Here is a 22,614-nt window from a genome sequence, read left to right as displayed (position 1 = left end):
ACCCTTTTAGTAACTGAGAATGGATTGCTTTTAAGCAATTGCAATATTGCTTCACAACAAACATTTGCACATTGCTGGATTAAAAGCTTGAGGAAGCAGATGAGCTTACACTTTTGGCTTTTATGTCACTTGAATGAACATCTTGAAGGTGTCTCTCTTTGGTTTATTTACTGATGTTCAGCTGTTACAGAACTGCAGGAATTTACTATTAAACAAATGCCATCGTAATATTAAATATTGGAAAAAATTAAGAATTATATTGCTCAGGCTTTTAGACATGAACACTTATCATACGATCCTCAACAGTGGTGACAATAATTATTCATACTGTGGTGTTACCCAGCATGCATTGCAGCATGAAGCATTTTGTTGATTGTCACCATTGTTGAGATTCATACGCTGGTTCTTGATGTCTGTGTGTGTCTGCGTAGGACTGGAGTTTAAATATTTAAATGCATTAGATTTAAAATTCTTTCTCTATAACTACTACAGCAGTAAATTCATTGCGTACTGTGGTTTCACAGAGTTGTTTATTCAAACACAGAACATAAACTAAAAAAATGAAAAATGTTGTATGTATATATATATATACACACAGTATATTGGATGCAAACAGGTAAGCACCTGATGATTACCTCATCATATGAAAACAACTAACAGTTGCTCACTGCACAGCACTGATCTCTCCGCTTTACAACAGCACATGCATTGCTACAGAGAGATCTAACACAGGAGTCAAGGGTCAAGAGCCCAACTAAAGCAAACACTGATCTACATGATGGTGGTATCATTTTAACCAATAAAACATCAACATCTGATCCTCTGTGATTCACAGTAACAGCAGGTGTTCATCACTAATGCACAATCATCATTTAATTAGTCTCTCAATTATCTCTTAATTACCTCAACTCATTGAGGTCTTGGGATTTGACTCGAAACTTGCTTGTGACTTGAAAGGAATGAGTTGGTTCCTCCTCTGGTGAAATCAGCTGCTGAGTTCATGGGTGGAATAAACACATGGCAGGACTTTTACTTTCTGACCCTGGATTTGACACCTCTGTTTATGACAAGAGTGCACCTGAAAAAAATCTACATCATGACATGAATTCTGACCTTTGTCACAGAAAGTCTTCTTAGTTGCCTTTTTCTCTATCACGAATTAGAAATCATAAGAAATTATTTATCAGTAGAAAACTTAAAATTTCAAAATTCATCCTTTGAAACCAATTTTAAAATCAGACATTGCATTACCATGTAAATGGTACATTAAAATCATGTTACAAAATATTTTCATTCATGAATTATAAAAAATTAAGTTTGGATAGTGCACTATAATGTCTCTGTTCAAAACTGTGGGTGACAGTTAAGGGGTTAAGGATTTAAAGAAAATATTGTTGTCTATAATTAAACAGAAATAAAAGAACTATTAAGTATGTTAGTGTAACATATAAATCCGGACACAGAGGAGAGTAATAGTTCGTGAGTGTTTATTGAGCAGGATGAGGAAAACTGAGTAAAGAGAGGAGGACTGGAGGTGAGTATCTGACTTCTGGAGTATGCACCGAGGATGGGTTAGAATGATAGTAATAGTCTTTTCTTCCACAGAGACGCAGGGCAGGTGAGACGGGGGAATCTTCAAGAGCACACTGATCACGGAGACAGACGATCTGGTATGAGGAGAAAACACAGGGAGCAGAGACAGGAGGTAAGGCACAAAGGGTAAGTATAGTTAGATATGATATACTCAGTGAGATGGTCTCGGGAGTAGAGTCCACGTCCTGCGTACGAGATCAGACCCCAAGTGGAACTGACGCGTGTGATTATATGCTGAGGTTAAGTGGCTGTAGTGATTGGGAGCAGGTGCAGGTCATTAGGAATCCGGTGAGGGTGCTCAGTGAAGACGTGGTGAGGAATGCCAGATGGATCCGTGACAGTTAGTATGAATAATATTGCAAACAGTAGGCTACAGCAGAATAATTGTGCAAAATATAAGAAAATTGTGAACATTAACAGAACAACCTCTTTTTTACAAAATAAAACTGTAACTTACAAAAAAAGCTACATTTTAAAGCAGTAAATCCAAATATATGGAAGGTGCACACAGTGCCATACACACAAACACGTTAACACACATGATACTAAAATAATGCATACATTCATTTAACAACAAAGAATGTTTCATAAAACCATAATGTATTCTGGTAATGTCAACGAAGGGGATTATGAGAATGTCACTTAATGGCTTTTCACTGTATATTATATTTGTCCATTTTAATACCAAATGGAAAAAGGAATTGGAATGTAAGATTAGCTTTATTACAGTTTCCATATATGGTAAGAGAACTTTCCATTAACCAATTAACAGGTTTTTTTCTGTCTATTCCTCTGTGCAATTAAAGACCAGTTGTTTGATTTTGTAGTGAAGGATACGGGACACCCTTTGTACAAGCAAGTTTTCTATGCCACTTCCCTATAAGAAGAAAACAGATTGACAGAAGATGAACACAAATACTTTTCAGTCTAATGAATCTGATAAACTGAATTACATTGGTATTGTCCATACTACAATAATACAATATGATTGAATGCAGTTTCTGATGCTTTACAATTAAAACAATTACAAAATATTCAGGATGAATATGGATGTTTTTATAAAATGGCTGAAAAGAATAAAACAGCATCATGTGACTTTGCGAGTGAAATACTAATTTTCCAGTTAAAGGGGTCATGACATGAGAAATCAAATTTGCCTTGATCTTTTGATATATGACAGGTCTTCGTACTATTAAAACATCCTGCAAGTTTCATAGCTTAAGTCATCCTCCTCATTATAAATGATGCATTTCATCAAGCTCCTCATTTTGATACTGCAGGATCTGGGATGTCACACGGGTAAATATATTTGCATGTGACCGCCTCCAGAGCAAGATACTGACAAATCACACCATAGGCCCCGCCCACTGGCATTCAGTCACTTAACGGCTGACATCTGCCTACACTGGATGTGAGTGTTGCGTCAATAGAAGCCATTATAATTAGTGTTACTGTCTACACTGGACACATTATGATACAGTGTTCAGTTTCCGAGATACTCCACAACAGGACAAATGAAGAGTGAAAGAACACTGGCTTTGACGCGTCCAGTTTATACAGCTTGTTTTCAGCTCTGTACAGACTTCAGAAATATCCCAGGTTCGAAAAACAAGCGGATGGTTTATTTTAATGGTGTCCCAGATTACATCAGAGGATTATGTTTGTTCAGAGAATTTGACGACAGATTGTGTTGTAATGCTTTGTCTGTAAATGATCATTTTCATATCAATAATATTTTCAAAACACTTATTCGCATACAATATCGAGCGACCGTTTGATACTGATGGTCAGAATGAGGGCTGAAAATAAAGCTTTTTCTGCTTTTCTGTGAAAACATATTGAAATTTAAAAAATAAAATAAAAATGTCATGACCCCATTAAAAACCCAGCTATCTTCCCTGCACATCACATAAACAACACACAGAAAACACAAAACCAGAAATTCTCACCAGTTACTCCTGCAACCACCAGCACAACACCAACACATACTCCTCCTATACCGAATACATACACAATCCAACCTGGAATGAAAAACATAGTCATTATTACTAGAGATTGACAATTGTTGTTGTTTTTTTTTTTTTAGATATCTAAATATATTTACACCTTTCCACCATCATCAGTTACATGATATTAAATGAACACAAATGGCGCCATCTAGTGTTTATTGCCTAAAAATGGCATTACAGTGCTAAGGGGTAAACTAATTTATATTATGCATAATGATTATAACTTTCAACCTGTGAACATGCATCTAGTGTGACTTTGTCAGTAATAGAGATTAGTAAGGCCACACGATTCAGACAGGCTACAGTGAAAACATAAGGTTTAGAATATAATTCAGTTTATCAAGGAAAGTTATCTGAATATTTGAATTATACTCACTGGTGACTTTCTCACTATGGCCCTTTTCACTGATAATTCTGATGCTGTGCTGACGGTGGATGCTGCTGCTGTTGGTGATGATCTCAAGATGATAAAGTCCAGAGTCTGTGGTTCTGGTGTCTGTGATAGTCAGAGATCCAGTCTGATGATCCAGCTTCAGTCTGTCTCTAAATCTCTCATCACACTGAACATCTGTACAGATCTTACTTTGATCCCCAGTGATTTCAGAGATGAGAATGTCATTAAAATACCATCTCATCAGATCATTTGGGTTGTGTATGACACCAGGATCAAAAGTAGCAGTTTCTCCCTTCTTCACTGACTTAGTCTTTGTTTTATCCGCCTCTGCAACATCTGAATCACAAATAAACATGTGCTGTATGAAACAAGAAAGAACTGAAAGCATGAATCCACAAGAAAATTAGCATTAAAGAAAAACCACATTCAAAGTTTAAATTCAATATTAAATGTCCAGTTTACTGTTAGGAATGTGTGTGGGCTTTGTTTTTTTTTGCTGCTTCACACAGTATGAATTTGGTGTAGACATGGTGATACACTACAAAATTGAAAATAGTGAATATATTCATACTGATAATTTAGTTTTCCTTTTAATAATGACAAAAAAAAAAAATTAATCAAAGAGATATGCCTAGGTCTACATCTGAGTTACACCATATAGGCTAATTTAACAAAATAAATAAATAAATAAATAAATAATTCAGAACAGCATTAACTTCAGTTCAGATTCAATGATTCTGCTCAACTGGATCATAGGTTAAAATTGTTTGAAATGTAACTATTTAATCTATTTCATTCAAATTATAACTATAATGTAAATTATGAATATTAAACCAACAAAAACATCAGCAACAACATCCCACTGAAGGGCCCAACTTTTCATTTCAAAACAAAAACAATGTTTTACGCTAGTATCGCATAGCCAGACCGTCAGACTGATGGCAGAAGGTCTGGACTCCATAGCAGCTTTCATTGGCCAAGGACCACCCAGAGATTATCGGACTGACACGTAAAGCAAGCAATCGCAGTTCTTTCTGTTTAGGGGCGTGAAAATGTAACATCAACGTCTCTACAATAACAAACCGGTATGTAGAACTCTCGGATGTATTTTAAAAAGTCTGTACCGTGATCTTCACATAATTCAAATACTTCTGAGTATCCAGTATTTAGTTAATCCTGATAAGCATTAAACACGACGGCGTTTCTCTTCCATGAGGGGGTTTGGCATCACGGCAGCTTTGTTTCCAGGTGTACTGTTAAAGAGCACGACACGAGCATCTCTGGGAAATCCTGTAGAAATCAACAAAGCAGATGACAACTTTTGAAAGCATTTCCAATTTTGTGTGCCATATGCATCGGACGTTCAGCTAAAGGTCTGTAGGCATGACATCTGAGATATGGCCCTGTCTCAAATGGCTCACTTCATATGCACTTACTGTCTTGTAGACATAAAAGGGTCACTGGGAAGTTGTGGCCTAACGGTTATAAAGTCGGACTTGTAATGCAAAGGTTGTGAGTTCGGGTCTCGGGCCAGCAAGAATTGTAGGTGGGGGGAGTGAATGTACAGTGCTCTCTACCCTCAATACCATGACTGAGGTGCCCTTGAGCAAGGCACCAAACACCTGAATGCTGCAGCTTGTGTGTGTGTGTGTCTGTGTGTGTGTCTGTGTCTGTGTCTGTGTCCTTTGGATGGGTTAAATGCAGAGCATGAATTCTGAGTATGACTCACTTTCACTGTGTCTGTTAAGTCCACAGGACTGCAGGGCATCTCATTTGTCATTTCAGGTTTCTAACAGAAGCTGCAGTGACGCAATGACTTTATCAATCAGCAATTGGCTCATTTACTTGTCCATCCCCAAAGACTTTGATTTTGCCGAGTCCACACTGGTGCGAGCTTTGCAGCAGATCCAACAGTCAAAGCGGCATTACGTCATGAAAGTGCGAACTCGTAGGAAGACTGCAGTGTGTAGGGTACCATTTGGGACAGGGCGTATGATGTCTGAGACTAAGATTATAGAGAAGCAGGCAAGGAAATGGAAATCTATTTGAAGCGAGTAGTGAGAACATTGAACGTAGTAGAGGAAGAACATTGCACAACTTACAAGACAATACTGGACATCAAATTGAGGGCAATTATACACAACAAAGCAAGGAGCTAAACAAGACAAAGGTAAAAAACAAACAAAAAAAAACAATGAATGCCTATGATAAACAACTAGAACAAAAGAAGCATGAATGAAGCAGGAAAACAATGGAACACAAACTAAAGGTTGCTAGAACAGAAACTGAAATTGAAACCAAATATGCAGAAATTCACTGTTGTAAAAATGAAAACACTGTGACTAAGCATGTACTGTATAGTCTTTAAACGTTCATTAATGACTCACCATAAACAGTGACACTAAAGATCTTTTCACTCATGCTATTGCTGCTGATGATCTGTAGTTTATAGAGTCCAGAGTCTGTGTTTGTGATGTTCATGATGGTCAGAGATCCAGCCTGATTGTCCAGTTTCAGTCTGTCTCTGAATCTCTCAGTACCTTTATTACACTGAACATCTGTGCAGGTCTTACTGAGATAATCACTGATTTGAGCAATTCGAGTGTCGTTAAAAAACCATTTAATCTTTTCTTGTTGGCTTGTTTTAGCATTTGTGTTTAGAGAGACCGAATCTCCCTCCATTACAATCACTGACGCTCTGTCTGTATAAACACCCAATGCGCCTGCATGGAGGAGAAACAGATTCATTATAAACCACTTCAAAAATTTATGACATTTACAAGCACAGTGGGATTTTTTAATTTTTTTTTTGGCTTGATTATGGGATATTGCATCATATATTTGTTACCACACGTGATGAAAAATGACTACAATAGGCCTACAGTATTGAAACAACAAAAGTGTCATTGTTATCCAGAGGGAACTGTAAGTGCAGGAACAAAGGGCATTCTAAATCCATCAGAGTCAGAAATATATAAAATAAACTACAGTACATCGAAAATAAAAATGTTAAATTATACCATTGATTAAAGCTGCAGTCCGTAACTTTTTTGTGTTCAAAATTGATATGTATGCGAGTACACCATGAATCCATTTTCCAAACCGTGTTTTTGGCTTGTCCTGAATCATTACGGTACACATATAATAAGTGTTTATATTCGAACTATTTAGACTGGTTCGGGTAGGTAGCACAGTACCTGCGTGATTCGCCATAGACATAAACAGAGAGAAGTAGATCCGGCCACAATGTTCTTCCGCAAGACGCACGCAGTTCTGTTTATTAACGCTCCTCTTAAAAGCTTAAGCAATTCTGCACCTGTGTAGGGTTTCGAAAGCCAATTTGCACCCCGTTTTTTATTTTGTTTTATTATTTTATTTTATTTTTTAAGTGTATTATTGCCTTCATAGAGCGTGCCTTTCACGGTTTACAGTTTAAATGGAAGTTACACCCATAAAATGGTGTTTTTAAGGAAGGGCGAAAGAGTACCGCTGCAAGAAAACAAACAATCAGCTGTTTTGATAATTCGCTGTAATCGAAATCGAAACTAAAATGCGATTTATTGCACAGCCCTAAAATCTCTCAAGACAACATTACACAACAGTGAAGCAAAAATAAGTCTGTCGAGTGTTAGTGATCAGACTGCGTTCACCAGAAACAAATAGCCTATAGCCTACTTACCAAGCTGGAAAACCGCCATTGGGACGAAAATAAAAAGGTTAATCATCACTCTTTCTCTGAAAAACAAATGCAGACTGTAACTTCTACGTTGACGCCATCTGTGAACAACCGTGGCAAAGGGCGGGGTTTTCTGTGAATGCTGCAGCTGTGCATTCTGCAGTAACAGTCTTGTGCTACAATATTTACAACATAGCTAATTTGAACTCCTTATCCAATGATTTAAACCATGGGTTACCAACAGGCAGGCTGTAAAACCTAATTACGCTAATGCTTAGAAATGCGGCAAGGATTCCTGCCGCATACAGTCATTGGTCAAGGATCCACCTTAAGAAAAAAAAAAAAAAAATGCGTCTATACAAAAGAAAAGATCAAGGCATACTTGTATAGCTATAATTTTGTACTTAGCGGTGTCCAGGACATTGAATGCCAATAAATGTCACATCAGCTATTCAAAATGTGTAAACAAGTAAACACACACACGTCTGGTTTGCTATCCTTGTGGGGACTCTCCGTAGGTGTAATGCTTTTTCTACTGTACAGACCTTATACTCTATAGCCCACTACACCAACCCTACACCTAAACCTACCCCTTACAGGAAACTTTATGCATTTTTAGATTTTCAAAAAACTTAATTCTGTGTGATTTATTAGCTTGTTTACCCGTGGGGACCTCAATTTAAGTCCCCACCGTGACACGAGTCCCCATGAGTCTGTGTATTCAGGTTTAAGTCCCCACCTGAATAGAAAAACAGGTACACACAAACACACACAAAATAAATAAATACAAAACACATACATATAATATAAAAAATAAATACAGTGTAATGTAGTTTCCCCATACACTGAGAACTGAATAAATATACACAATTTTAAAATCATAGTTATTCTATTTTTTTATTTTTTTTATCATGAAATGTAGTATATACACAATTCACACAATATTTTTCTACTTTTATCCATTTAACAAAGTCAGACAATTACTTTCTGAAAAATGTAAATCACACAATAAGAACAGTTAAAATCTTAAGTGCCTGAATAATTATAACAGTATATAAAATGTAAACGTAGTTTGTGAACTCGTAGGGTCAAACTTTGTGGTGGGAGGATACACACAACATTAACCACTCTGCTGTGTTTTAGCGGATAGTTATATTAGATCAGACATTGAACAACTGAAAATCTTTCATGTTTGTTTTTGTTTTATCTGTTTGTGCTAGTGGCATCTTAATGCATGAACTGATTTTTACTGAGCTTACGGAGGAAAGATGCATGTATTAGGTAAATTATTTAAGATTTTGTAAATTGTTGCTAGGAGCTCAGCTGAGGTTACTGGAAACCTCACAGACAGATGTGCTATATCGCATACGCAGCGTATCTGATTTTTAACGCTGTGTAAAAACTAAAACATTCATGGTTCCAGAAAAGTAGACTGATTAAAAAAAAAAAATATTCCAAAAATATGACTCATTCTGAGTCAGACAGCGGATTGCCCCTTATGAACACTATCACTCTGGAATAAAGTCTCTAGTGTTCCACTGACCTGCCACACAGCAGTAACCAGACAGACTCCAGACAATGCCTTTGAAATGCTTTAATCATGGCTTGGAGGATCTCAGACCAGTTTTGCAGAGAATCCCCCCCAACAAAAAGAGTACAACAGTTTATACAAAGTGCATGACAAAAGTGACATGATACATTACATATTTTTTCTCTAATATGATTGGTTCTTCATGTGTAATAATTCAGCAAACTCTCTGTTACTAGCAAATCTGGGTTTCTCAATTACGTCAGCTTGTTACTTAAGTCATGAGGTTTATATAGTTATGTTTTGTTTCCTCTTACTAACTTTGGCCCAAGCGTCAAATAAATATCACATAAAATATACAAAGATCTTTGAAGTTCCTTGTTTTTCCCCTGAAAACAAACAAACAAACAAACAAACAAAAACAGTGTTGTGGGTTTTACTTCAAGACACTTAAAATTAACAGAAAAGAAAATGAGCACAAGATGAAAGAAAAATACAAAAATGGAAACAAAGAAACAAGATGCTGCCAAAAGAAAAGTCAGCTAGCTGAAGGCTCGACTGGCTGATTAGATTATTTAAGTAAAGGCAGTCTTTATCAAAAAGTGATAATATTCTGCAAGACAAACACATCAGCAAAATACAATAATAATTAAAAAAAGACACTTTACATTTACTGCTGAACACAGAATTGAAAGAGACATGAGATGGAAGACAGGTGACACGACAGGTCTAAATAAAATAAACTAATCTGCACTTCATAAAATGTCACAGATGTTTTGTTCAATATAGATAATATCTCCCAAATATATGAAGACTTAAAACAGTCTCACTATTATATTAAGTACACTCTCAAAATACTGAGTTGTTTCAACCAAAATTTGGGTCAAATATGGACAAACCCAAGAGTTGGGTTAAAAAAAAAAAAAAAAGTGCATATTAAATTTTTTTAAAGTGTATACGCACACACACACACACACACACACACACACACACACGTAGAAATGCTGCTGTAATATTCCTACAGACAAACAATACATCAATACCCAAGAGTCTCCTGGTCTTCTATTCGGAGTTTCCAACAAAAGCCTATTGTAATTGTTACAGTTTCCAAGGATCAGCATTTCTTCCCTAAGAGTGACTGGGCAGACCAAACCATAAATCATAGAGACTTGACACTGAGGGCTGGTAGTACTCGCAGTCTACAACAGGGTTCCTCAAATCTGGCCCTGGAGGGGCTGCAGAGTTTAGCTCCAACTCTGATCAAACTCACCTACCTGTGATTTTCTAATGATCCTGGAGACATTGATTAATATGCTCAGGGTGTGTGTGATTGGGTTTAGAGCTAAACTCTGCAGGAAAGTGGCCAGATTTGAGGATCCCTGGTCTACAATGTCACCAAGGCTCGCCCCAATCGACCTGATGGGGGCGCTACAGTGGTGAAAAGTATGAGATCACTCATAACTCCTAAAATGTTAGTTGTTGGCTCAAGTATCTTATATCGTTGGAATCCTTGGCTCAAGTCAGATTCCACTGAGGCAAATTTTTCAGGTATTTACAATTTAAAAAAAAAACAAAAAAAAAACTAAAAAAAACTTTTGTAAACTACTCCTTGGTTTAGTTTACCAACTGTCAGTAATTATCAAAAAAGTTGACATTTCAAGGCCGATAAATTGCGCCAAAGTGTTAAAAGTGGGTTGGGCCACTTTCACTAAAACTTGTGACCGGGATAAGATATTTTCACCAAACTTGGCGCAGATATGCAAGAGCTCATTCTGTGGTTGCATGAAAAAGGACACAGCGACTGGCAACTCGGCAGCACCATAACAAGGAAAAACAGAAAAATGACTGCAATGATTCAACCCTTAGTCTAACAGACTTGAAAATTGGCATGCAGTGTCTTTGTCCAAGGTGCCAAGACTGCCTTTGAGGACTTTCGCACATCTTGAAAACCAGTCGCCGTTAGCCAATGTTTTGAGCAGCTATCAGAAGAGGTTAATGGAGGCCGATCAGAAAGAAATTTGCTGGGCCTGTTTGACTTACTGCCCTAGAGGCCTTCTGAGAAATTAGAAAGAAAAATCAACAACTGGGGAGTGTCTTCTAGTTTTTCATCATGTCCTAATTCTCTTCAGTGTCCATTTCAATCAAAGTATCGAAATTAATGATTTTACGTTGTTTTATGTTTAGTCTGATTTAAGTACATATCCTTTTCCTCCAAAGGAACTTCATCCAGATCAGGTGGCACAATATTATTCTCCTGTAAGAAAATACAGTAATGAGGAGGTTTGATGTTTAAGTTTAAAATGTTTAAAAATAAATAATAATAATAATAATAATAATAATAATAATGAGAAAAAAAAAAGAAAGAAAAGAAACGTCCCTTTTTCAGAATACTGTATTTTAAAGAATTTTGTAAAAATCCAAGAGAGCTTTTCATGCTTCTTCAATTAACCATAAACAATTATTGCCAGTGGAAGAGGTACTTAAAGCAGCTGCTGGGCACACAAGATACTGACTACTACAACCCCAATTCCAGAGAAGTTGGGACATTTGGTAAAATGCAATAAAATCAAGAATCTGTGGTTTGTTCATTCTCTTTAACTTATTTAATTGATAAAAGTACAAAGAAAACTTTGGAAATCTTTTCACTGACCAACGTAAATGTATTTTGTAAATATGAACATTTTGTTTTTGATGGCTGCAACACGTTCTAAAAAAGTCGGGACAGAGGCAAAATAAAAGTGAAAAGGTTATGCAATATCCTCGTTAAACTGTTCACAGTAAGCAGGTGAATTGGTAATAGGTCAAGGTATCATGTTTGGGTATAAAAGGAGCATTTCAGTCTTTGCAAGCAAAGCTGAATCACGACTCATCACTTTGTGCCAAATTTCATGAGAAAGTGTCAAAAAAAACAAAACAAACCCCACCACATTTCGCAATGCAAAATTGCAAAGAATTAGGTTCTTTCACCAAGTACCATGCATAATATTGTGAAAAATTCAGGGAATCCAGAGAAATCACAGTACATGTAGGGCAAGGCAGGGAACCGCAGTTGTATGTGCTTGACCTTTGAGCTCTCAGATGGCATTGCATAAGAAACTGTCATGCTGTGGTATTAAATATAGCCGCATGGGTTAAGGAGCATTTCAGAAAGCCACTGTCACTTACCACAGTCTGCTGCTGCATCAAAAAATGCAACTTGAATATTTGTTACTCTAGGAGAAAGCTATACATCAATTCTATGCAGCGATGCTGCTGGGTTCTCTGGGCCAGAGCTCATCTCAGATCATCAGAAAGACAGTGGAAATGTGTGCTGTACTCAGATGAGTCCACATTTCAACTTGTTTCTGGGAAAAATGGATGGAGAGTTCTCAGTCCCACAGACCAAAAGGACCATCCAGACTTTCATTAGCGACAGAAGCAAAAGCAAATCTCTGTCATGGTATGAGAGTGCAGTAGAGCAAACGGCATGGGTGACTGGCATATGTGCGAAGGCACCATTGACATGGAGGCATATACTGGGATTGTACAGAGATATATACTGTACTGCCATCAAGATGATGTCTTTCATGGGAAGTCCATGGTTATTACATCAAGACAATGCCAGCTGTCATTCTGCATGTGCTTCAACAGCGTGGTTTCGTAGACAGAGTGAATGTGCTAGACTGGACAGCAGATTTGTCTCCTATTGAAAATGTATGGCTCATCATGAAAAGGAAAATCAGACGACAACAATCACAGACTCCTGAGCATCTGAAGTCTTGCATCAAGCGAGACTGGACAAAAATGTTGCTTGCAGAACTTTAACAATTAGTATCCTCAATTTCTAAACAACTAAACATTATAATTAAAAGGACCGTTGAGGTGACAGTGTTAAACATGCCTCTGTCCCAACTTATTTGGAGTGTGTTGCAGCCATCAAAATCAAAATTTGTTAATATTTACAAAATACATTTACATTGGTCAGAGAAAACTTTGGAAATATTTTGTCAATTAAATAAAAGTTAGAGATTGATTAAATCACAGATTCTTGATTTTATTGCATTTTACAAAATGTCCCAACTTTTCTGGAATTGGGGTTGTACTTCTGATATTTACTTCTGATTATATTATATTTAGAATTCTATAATGATATAAAAGTGTATTCATACCACTGTTCTTTTAAAGGTTTTTATGCACAGTAAATCTCATATCTTGTTAAATCAGCTGTATGTAACGCTTACATTCTGTGATACTGCTTTATGGCTCCTGTGGCGATGGCAGCAAAACACGCCAACAGTTACAGCTGCGCCACCAGCAGAACAATAACAGCAGCACATATTCCTGCTATTTTACCTGGAGACAGACCTGAACCTGGAACAGAACCTACTAGACATTTAAAGACATTGGTGACTGTAAAGCGCTTTGGGTGTACATAAATACACAAAGCACTAAATGCATCATTCATTCAAATGATAATACATCCGAACTAATAACAGCAGCTAAAACTGCATCAGCACTGTGCACACAGCATTTTTCACGTTATTTACATCAGTCAAACATAGTTAGCTTTATTAACGGTCCACAACCAAACACTCATTGGGCTGATTTTAAGATTTTGAACTGCTTTTAAAAATTAAAAGGAAAACGCATTGAATGGCTGAATTATATACTCACCAGTGACAGTAAAACTGAAACTCTTGATCCTCCTAAAACTGAAGCTGTTGTTGCTACTGCTGCTGATTCTCAGTTCATAATGTCCAGAGTCTGTGGTTCCGGTGTTTGTGATGGTCAGAGATCCAGTCTGATGATCCAGCTTCAGTCTGTCTCTGAATCTCTCATCACACTCATCATCTGTACAGATCTTACTCTGATCTCCAGTGATTTCAGCGATGAGAAGGTCATTAAAATGCCACGTCATCACATCATTTGGGCGTTTAATTACACCAGGATCTAAAGTGACAGATTCTCCCTCCTTCACTGACTTTATTTCATCTCGTTCAACAGCAGAAACACCTGAAACACAAAACAACAGCTAAAGGACCTTTTTGTGGAAACATAAGGTGCACAATCCCTTTCTTGACTTTTGAACTGAAAAGAAACATGTAATGCATGGCGGTGCATACAAACACATTTTACATGTTTTCTATCAAATTCTCATTTCACGAGTTCGCTTTTGGCATTTTTTTTTGGCATGCTGTCTTGAAGGAGGGCTCTGAGCCCGGAATAGAGCCTGAACCCAGAGAACTCCCCCCTATCCCTAACAAGGGATGAGAATAGTTTAAGCACAAGGAGTTGGGGTGGAGGAGGGTTGCTGGAAAACTGTTATGGGACAGAGGTAAGTTGTCTGTGTATACAGTATATACACGTATTGCGTTAGTTAAGATGATTAACTAAACAAGCTCCACCTGTGCCGAATTGGTTGATTATCTAATCGTGCTCCTCCCAAACCTTGTTAATATAACATAATTTAAAAATATTAACAGAAGCTGATCAGAAATGGAGTGATTTCACAATGTCAACTCCATCAGAGCTCATCTGCAGCTTCTTATAAAAGACAAAACCATTAAAACAGTTATTTGCCAATATTATGATTTAGTTTTAAGTCATAATGAACTGTTTAATGATGTAGTGACACAATTGTACAAACTGCACAGTAAAGAGACTATCTATCCTGTAAATGAATTAATATACAGGTTAAAAAACAATAAACACATTAACAATGTGCTTTAAACATATATAAACTGCATTTAAACATTCATTAAATGACTCACCAATGACAGTAACATTGAAGATCTTTTCACTGTCACTGCTGCTGAAGATCTGTAGTTTATAATCTCCAGAGTCTGTGTTTGTGATGTTCATGATGGTCAGAGATCCAGTCTGATGATCCAGCTTCAGTCTGTCTCTGAATCTCTCAGTACCTGCATTACACTGAACATCTGTACAGATAAAACTCTGATCTCCAATGATGTGAGCAACGAGTAAGCCACTGAAATACCATTTAATATCCTCTTGTTGGTTTGTTTTAACACCAGTGTTTAGAGTGACTGAATCTCCCTCCATCACTGATACGGACACTCTGTCTGTATAAACATCAGACACACCTGGAGAAAAAAATATATAAACCAAACAAAAATATATAACAGTGCTGTGAAAATTTTCTATACATTGCATGAAGATTTTGAGTAAAGAAACATGTCTGTAGTAATGACTCAGTTTGGTGATATACCCAATGGTGCTGCTGTTCTCTGTACTTGGATTTACCTTCTGTGGATTTATTAAAGACTGCCTATACCTTCACCATCATGCTCGTGTGTGCTACAACACAGTTCTGTGATAACACATCCCCTATATGTCTTTTGTAATATATGTATTTTTTTATATAGTATTCAATGGAAGGATTCATGGTTACTCCCAGAAAAATGTTCTATTTCTAACAAAATAAGAGAGGTACACTTTAAGAGTCTACATAATGTGTATCTAACCAACTCCCAAATTACTTTTTTTTTTCTTTTGGATCTCTCAAACTTTGCTTCATTTATTCTACCATTGTAATCAGGTTAAAAATCTTTGTTAGGGCTTAAGTTGTTATTTATCTTCTTTCATAAAGCATGATTTAAAATTTTCCCAGACATAGTGTTTTATTTTTCTGGCAGTGACTATGCTGATGATTTTGACAATTTATTTTTGTTGCCTTGTACATTTTTTATTCACAAAAACTAATTTTGCCAGATTTTGCCTAGATTTGATGTCTTTCTTTCAGTTTTCAGTATTTCTGTCAGTTTCATGTGTCACACTTTATTAGTGTCTGAGGTGTTGATAACTTGCAGATCTGACATATTTTAATCAAAATTATATAATATTTCTAAATTGTCCCCTGATCTTGAAATCATCATGATGACAGCCTCCATTTTAGAAAAGTCTGGATTTAGGCTGATTTGTCTGTGGTGTTAATGTCTTTTCTGTTATAATTACGTCTGTGGTGTTATTTCAAAATGACAGACATAAGTACGGTGGCCGAAAAGTGCAAAACAAATCACAATTCTGAAAACAAAATAACAAATTACAAACGCAAATGCAAATCTAAAAAACAAAATAACAATTCAGAAAACACAAAGACAAATCCGAAAACAAAATAACAAGTCAGAATACAAGATGCATAAGCCACAAACAAAGTAGCACTTAGGCTGCATTTACACTGCAGGTCTTGATGACCAATTCCGATTTTGTGACTATATCCGATTTTTTGGACGGCGTGCTTACATTTCTTTTAAAAGTGACCCATATCCGATGTGTGCCTTTTACACTGCACTTGGTGAAACAAGCCAAAAATAGCATATATGACATCACAAATCAATTTGAATGGTACATTAAGTTTAATTTATTGACATGGAATTCATATAGAAACGTTTTTAATGCAATAGTTACATCTATACATCAAAATAATTATATATCCTAGTACAAATTCTTCAGGACCGTGATGTACGCAGCTCCGCTGAAAGCTTGCGAGTGGAATAATATTCAGGTGGTAGATATTAAGCATGTCACATCGTCTGTGTTTTTTTAGTAATTAAAACTAAATGTGTTCATCAGTGACTGTATATCAAAGGCAGGGGCATGTTTGTGTGCAGTTTATTTTGTGGTTTCAGTGGAACGAACGGGACTGAAGTGCTCGTCTGAGCACGACCCACTAAACATTGGACGTCGGATAGACGTGCAGATCATGTCTATATTGGGTCCGTCGGTCCATGACCAATTCTGGACATCTATTCGACGTCCAAACTAGGTCCTCTATTTGGACGTCTAACCATGACCCAAATTGGACGTCAGATTGACGTTCGACATTTGACCTTTGAACTGGGTATTTTTTTGGACGTCATTTGGACGTCTAGGTGCAGGAAATTTACATGATTGTATGTAATATTTTTTTTATTTACAAATATCAACATTGTTGTCATCAACATGATTGATACATATGAATACAGATTTTTTTTAAATAAACAGTCACGATTTATTATGTGTATGCCAAATAGGCCATGTTTTTTTTTGTTTGTTTTTTTACATTTTCCTGTTGAATCTAGCTGCTGAGCCAAACAAAACATAGGACTACAGTTATAGAAGTTAAGTAAAATTATATATAAAATAAGTCTAAATTTGACGTTGAAAAGACGTCCACAACGACCACATTTGGACTATAAATAGCCCTTACACGGAAGTCCCACGGACGTCAATATATGACGTGCTGTAGACGCCGAAAAAGACGCCGCCTGGCGTTACAAAACAACCCCTTCAGTGGACCTAAATTGGACATCCAAAAATAACATGGAAAAGACGTCACTCCGACGTCACATGGCGCAGTGGGGAGCCGTAACTGACAACAGCAGGAACGACCACTCAGCGTGATTTCAAAAGCAACACATTTCAGTGTCAAAACGCCTTTTATTTAACACAAACGAACGAAATTAATACTCTGCTACTCAACTAGAGATGTTTCATTTTCTACAGGTATGTCTGTACCGCGAAATGTTTCAAAAACCTCACTTTTCAGTGACGTAAGAGTCGCGTTTACAGGGGAATATCCGATCTGACCGCTTACACGGCAGGCGCAAGTGCACGTATCCGATTCAAATCTGATTTATTTCCACATATGAATGAGGCCTGAAACCGATCGGAGAATATCGGAATCCATGTGATTTTTTTCCTGCTTACACGGTCGTGGGCCATATCCGATCTGTGCCACATGGGAGGAAAAAATCGGAATTGGGTCACTTGAACCATGCAGTGTAAATGCGGCCTTATGCATTTTAGACAACATAAGCAGAATGTAGAATTTATATGATAAATATTATGCTGAGCAGTATAATAGTGTGATGGTTTTACACAGTTTAGGTGGGGTCAGAGGTGGACAGTAACGAAGTAAATTTACTTGAGTATTGTACTTAAGTACACTTTTTGAGTATCTGTACTTTACTTGAGTATATTTTTTTCTGGAAACTTGCGACTTTAACTTCACTACATTTCAAAGACAAATATCGTACTTTTTACTCAACTACATTTATATCAAGGTCCCCAAGTAGAAAGTCGTTACATGTAGCAGTTTTTACAATGAGTGCATTTTCACTGAACCCTTTTTTTTCTGCGAAAATCCGGCCTGTGATCTGCCAGTACCTTCCTGTGTTGCCAAGTCTTACAGTATTTCTAAGCCTGCAGTTTTCCGTCTAGCTTTGAATGGACATTTGGCTGATGTTTTTTACGCAAATCTGGCAACCTCGGGATCTTCCCCACTAAACTAATGTAAACGTCCGCGCTACTGCACAGCTAAAAGCGCTATATAAAAAAAAAAAGGCACGTGTTAACTCATTAAAGCCCTTTGGAAAATTAACCATGTTTTTACTATAGTAACCATAATTATGCTATTTGTAGTAACTTCAGTAACCACAAATTTACCATAGTTTCATTATGGTAACTATAGTTTAATTTCTGTAGTCAAACTATGGCAATACAAATGGTAGGCTAATATATCTGTCAAAAATGACTGCCTTCACTTTACCACACACACACACACACACACACACACACACACACACATATATATATATATATATATATAAACTTAGGCCTACTGGTAAATTGCTGCTAAAAACTGGTCAGGGAAGTATATACATCTGAACATTATTTTATTGTCAAAACACTGCACATAAATACATATATTTTTTGCAAACATGATCAAAAAGTAGGCTAAATGAAAACTTTAGAATCTAAACTGGGAATCAATAAGAATTGAAATCAATAAGCAGAATCAGAATCGGAATGGATATAAAAAAAAACAATACCCAACACTAGCCACATGTTGTGAAGTTCACTGATTTCTGAGCATTTTCTGAACACTGATCAGTTGATGGCAAAATTTAAAAAAGACGGTTCTTTGGCGCAACCTGCACACCCATGGCCATACTGGCCATACTGAGAGAAAATGAACCATATCATAGACTTTAATATCTCTTTGAAAAAGAACTTTGTAACTTTTAAACAAGTATTAAAATGAGTTCAATGTAGCTGTAGGAGTGTTAGATAAAAAATAAAGAAGATTATCTTCATTCAGTTGTTCCATTTCAATAGGTTTGGTAACATAAAATCTCTTAATTCCAAAGATAATACAAGCTAATCAGTGTATTCAGTAGGTTGCATTAGTGGCATAAGGTATTGCAAATATACAACAATGCGAAAATAGAACAATGCATTTACTTTTTACTTTTGATACTTAAGTACTTTTAAAAACATGTACTTCCGTACTTTCAAGTAAAAATCTGTCTTTACAACTTTCACTTGTAGTGGAGTAGTATTTGACCAGTAGTATCTGTACTTTCACTCAAGTAAGGAAGTTGTGTACTTTGTCCGCCTCTGGGTGGGGTATGTAATTTTTCAAAAACGCTTTAGAAAACTGAGTCGGGGCCGAGTACCAAAACAAACTTGTAGCCAATCAGCAGTAAGGGCGTGTCTACTCATGATATGGAAGAGAGAGTGATCAGTGAACAGCCGAGCTGAGCGACAGAAAGATAGAGATGGCAAATGAAAAACAAAAGAGGAAAACGTCTGCGGAACGATAAGGCAAGAAGTGGAAGGCCTGCAGTTCAGACTTCAGACGGCAAGGTTGCTTTGCTTCTTCCCAATAGGTAAGTAACACCGTGTCTACACCGGATGTGCCGCGCCGCAACAGCTAAAGTCTGCCTACACTGGACACGATAAAGCGACCTTTGAAAATCATTTGAAATTTGTGTCAGCACGTCATAAATAGAACGCGGCAGCAGTTTTCTGTCTGAGATTTGTTGCGCCGCACAGCATCCAGTGTAGACAGCATCACTGATTATCAGAATCAGAATTAGCTTAATTGCCAGGTATGTTTGCGCATATGAGGAATTTGTTTTGGTGACAGAAGCTTCACAGTATATTATAATGACTTCTATCATATTTTGTTGCTCCACTCGCATCCGGTGTAGACATGGTGTAACATTGGTTTTGCTTTGTTTCACAGAACTAATCGTTGCCAGGGTTGCGTAGGCTACGTATGTGTGGGGCGAAGCTATCAAAATAGGGGCGAGACCCTTTTGGGGTAGGGGCGTGTTTGCTTTGGTGATTTCAAATATCAACATTGGCTTCCAGAAATCGCTTACCCCACCTTTAAGGTTACGCAGGCGTAATGTTATCCAGTCAACAATTTAATCTCACAGTGATGTCACCATGATCTCCCAGGATACTCGTGATGAGGTCACAATGTGAGGTAACAGTGAGCTAAAAGTGTAACCTCACAGCGCCCTCACTGTGTGCTCATACTAATATGAGGTCAAAGTGCACTCACTGCACAGAGACTAGGTACCCATCATGCATTGCAGCATGAAGCTTTTGATTGTCACCATTGTTGAGATTCATACACCGGTTCTTGATGTCTCTCTTTGTTTTTAAATGACACAGTAGTTAGTAATGTTTGTGTCTTATGCTTTTATAATCTTTCATAAATGATTATGAGACTGCTGGATCCTATATTGTATAATCACTGAGCTATTACAATTAAAAACTTTAGATAAATAAAGCCTCAAAGACTGCATTTTGAATCTAGGTGATGACTGTGTTGTTATCATCAGTAACAAAATTTCACCTGGTTGCAGTCTCTTTTTGGTTTTCCTTGCCATAACAAATGTGCTTTACAAACACAGTTACAGCAGCCCCAAAAAAATATAATGTTATAAAGTCAAGGGTCAAGAGCCCAACTAAAGCAAACAGTAATCACCTTGATGGTAACCTCAAACGAAACAATAAAACATCATCTAAATATCTGTTAATTCTCAATAAGAGCTTTTGTAGATGTCTGACAGAAATAAAGTCAGTCTGGTTAATAATGAGTGAAGCTGGTGATTTGTTTATTTCAGTTGATTTCATCAAGGCTGTGTCTGGAAGTCAGTTGTATGTTTGGAGAAGGTTCTAATAACAGAAATCTGTTAGCTGGGCGTGCACTCATGAGCTCATCATGTGACACCACTGTGATATCTTTGTGATAGTGCTGAGAAACAGGAAGTAGAATGTCCCCCCGGTGACATATTTGAACTGCCTCCTCTCAACCTGCTCAACATTTTGAATTCACAATACATATTACTCACACTGTGAGGATCACCGTATGAGAATGGTGTGATGTCACTGTGATCATCTCGTGATCTCACGTGTTGACTGGGTATCATATTCTGGATATTATATGGAATATATTGAATCATTTTAAGTGCTACATGTGCATACATACAAACTGTAAAAAAAGACATAGCCGTTTGGGAGACAAAACAGCAAGAAGTGGAAGGCCTGCAGTTCAGACTTCAGACGGCAAGGTTGCTTTGCTTCTTCCCAATAGGTAAGTAACACCGTGTCTACACCGGATGTGCCGCGCCGCAACAGCTAAAGTCTGCCTACACTGGACACGATAAAGCGACCTTTGAAAATCATTTGAAATTTGTGTCAGCACGTCATAAATAGAACGCGGCAGCAGTTTTCTGTCTGAGATTTGTTGCGCCGCACAGCATCCAGTGTAGACAGCATCACTGATTATCAGAATCAGAATTAGCTTAATTGCCAGGTATGTTTGCGCATATGAGGAATTTGTTTTGGTGACAGAAGCTTCACAGTATATTATAATGACTTCTATCATATTTTGTTGCTCCACTCGCATCCGGTGTAGACATGGTGTAACATTGGTTTTGCTTTGTTTCACAGAACTAATCGTTGCCAGGGTTGCGAGGCTACGTATGTGTGGGGCGGCTATCAAAATAGGGCGAGACCCTTTTGGGGTAGGGGCGTGTTTGCTTTGGTGATTTCAAATATCAACATTGGCTTCCAGAAATCGCTTACCCCACCTTTAAGGTTACGCAGGCGTAATGTTATCCAGTCAACAATTTAATCTCACAGTGATGTCACCATGATCTCCCAGGATACTCGTGATGAGGTCACAATGTGAGGTAACAGTGAGCTAAAAGTGTAACCTCACAGCGCCCTCACTGTGTGCTCATACTAATATGAGGTCAAAGTGCACTCACTGCACAGAGACTAGGTACCCATCATGCATTGCAGCATGAAGCTTTTGATTGTCACCATTGTTGAGATTCATACACCGGTTCTTGATGTCTCTCTTTGTTTTTAAATGACACAGTAGTTAGTAATGTTTGTGTCTTATGCTTTTATAATCTTTCATAAATGATTATGAGACTGCTGGATCCTATATTGTATAATCACTGAGCTATTACAATTAAAAACTTTAGATAAATAAAGCCTCAAAGACTGCATTTTGAATCTAGGTGATGACTGTGTTGTTATCATCAGTAACAAAATTTCACCTGGTTGCAGTCTCTTTTTGGTTTTCCTTGCCATAACAAATGTGCTTTACAAACACAGTTACAGC

General features: G+C 37.2%; 2 protein-coding genes across 3 annotated transcripts in view; both read right to left on the bottom strand.

Moving 5' to 3' along the window:
- Positions 1 to 1,470: 1,470 nt before the first annotated feature.
- LOC131531343 (uncharacterized) lies at positions 1,471 to 8,185 on the bottom strand. 2 transcript variants are annotated; one of them, XM_058762045.1, is made up of 6 exons: positions 7,676 to 8,185; positions 6,384 to 6,719; positions 4,186 to 4,332; positions 3,979 to 4,098; positions 3,543 to 3,614; positions 1,471 to 2,470 (listed from the first exon to the last, which is right to left on the bottom strand). In XM_058762045.1, exons 1-6 carry the CDS (start codon positions 7,719 to 7,721, stop codon positions 2,394 to 2,396), a joined length of 798 nt encoding a protein of 265 aa, XP_058618028.1. In that variant the 5' UTR covers positions 7,722 to 8,185; the 3' UTR covers positions 1,471 to 2,393. The 2 variants fall into 2 exon arrangements, with proteins under 2 accessions (XP_058618028.1, XP_058618027.1); XM_058762044.1 differs by having other exon boundaries at positions 3,979 to 4,332; positions 7,676 to 7,993.
- A 1,068-nt stretch (positions 8,186 to 9,253) lies between these two features.
- LOC131530205 (uncharacterized) overlaps positions 9,254 to 22,614 on the bottom strand; it is a 23,078-nt gene continuing 9,717 nt past the window's right edge. Inside the window, exons 6-9 of the mRNA XM_058760361.1 lie at positions 14,951 to 15,283; positions 13,854 to 14,192; positions 13,421 to 13,562; positions 9,254 to 11,454 (exon numbers count right to left, since the gene is read on the bottom strand). Coding sequence (XP_058616344.1) covers positions 13,477 to 13,562; positions 13,854 to 14,192; positions 14,951 to 15,283 — 758 coding nt within the window. The 3' untranslated portion in view covers positions 9,254 to 11,454; positions 13,421 to 13,476. The remainder of the gene's footprint in view (positions 11,455 to 13,420; positions 13,563 to 13,853; positions 14,193 to 14,950; positions 15,284 to 22,614) is intronic.

This window comes from Onychostoma macrolepis, chromosome 22, assembly GCF_012432095.1.
Source record: "Onychostoma macrolepis isolate SWU-2019 chromosome 22, ASM1243209v1, whole genome shotgun sequence".
NCBI lineage: Eukaryota > Metazoa > Chordata > Actinopteri > Cypriniformes > Cyprinidae > Onychostoma > Onychostoma macrolepis.
Note: the sequence above shows the minus strand (reverse complement) of the source record. Positions and strands in the feature narration are given on the sequence as shown.

Excerpts from the sequence above, each read along its gene's own strand:
- LOC131531343 (XM_058762044.1), bottom strand. The coding sequence starts at position 7,721 with ATGATTAACCTTTTTATTTTCGTCCCAATGGCGGTTTTCCAGCTTG. Across the intron at positions 6,720-7,675 it reads AATGGCGGTTTTCCAGCTTG|GCGCATTGGGTGTTTATACA; the intron begins GTAAGTAGGCTA and ends TCCTCCATGCAG. Across the intron at positions 2,471-3,542 it reads GGTGGTTGCAGGAGTAACTG|GGAAGTGGCATAGAAAACTT; the intron begins GTGAGAATTTCT and ends TTCTTCTTATAG.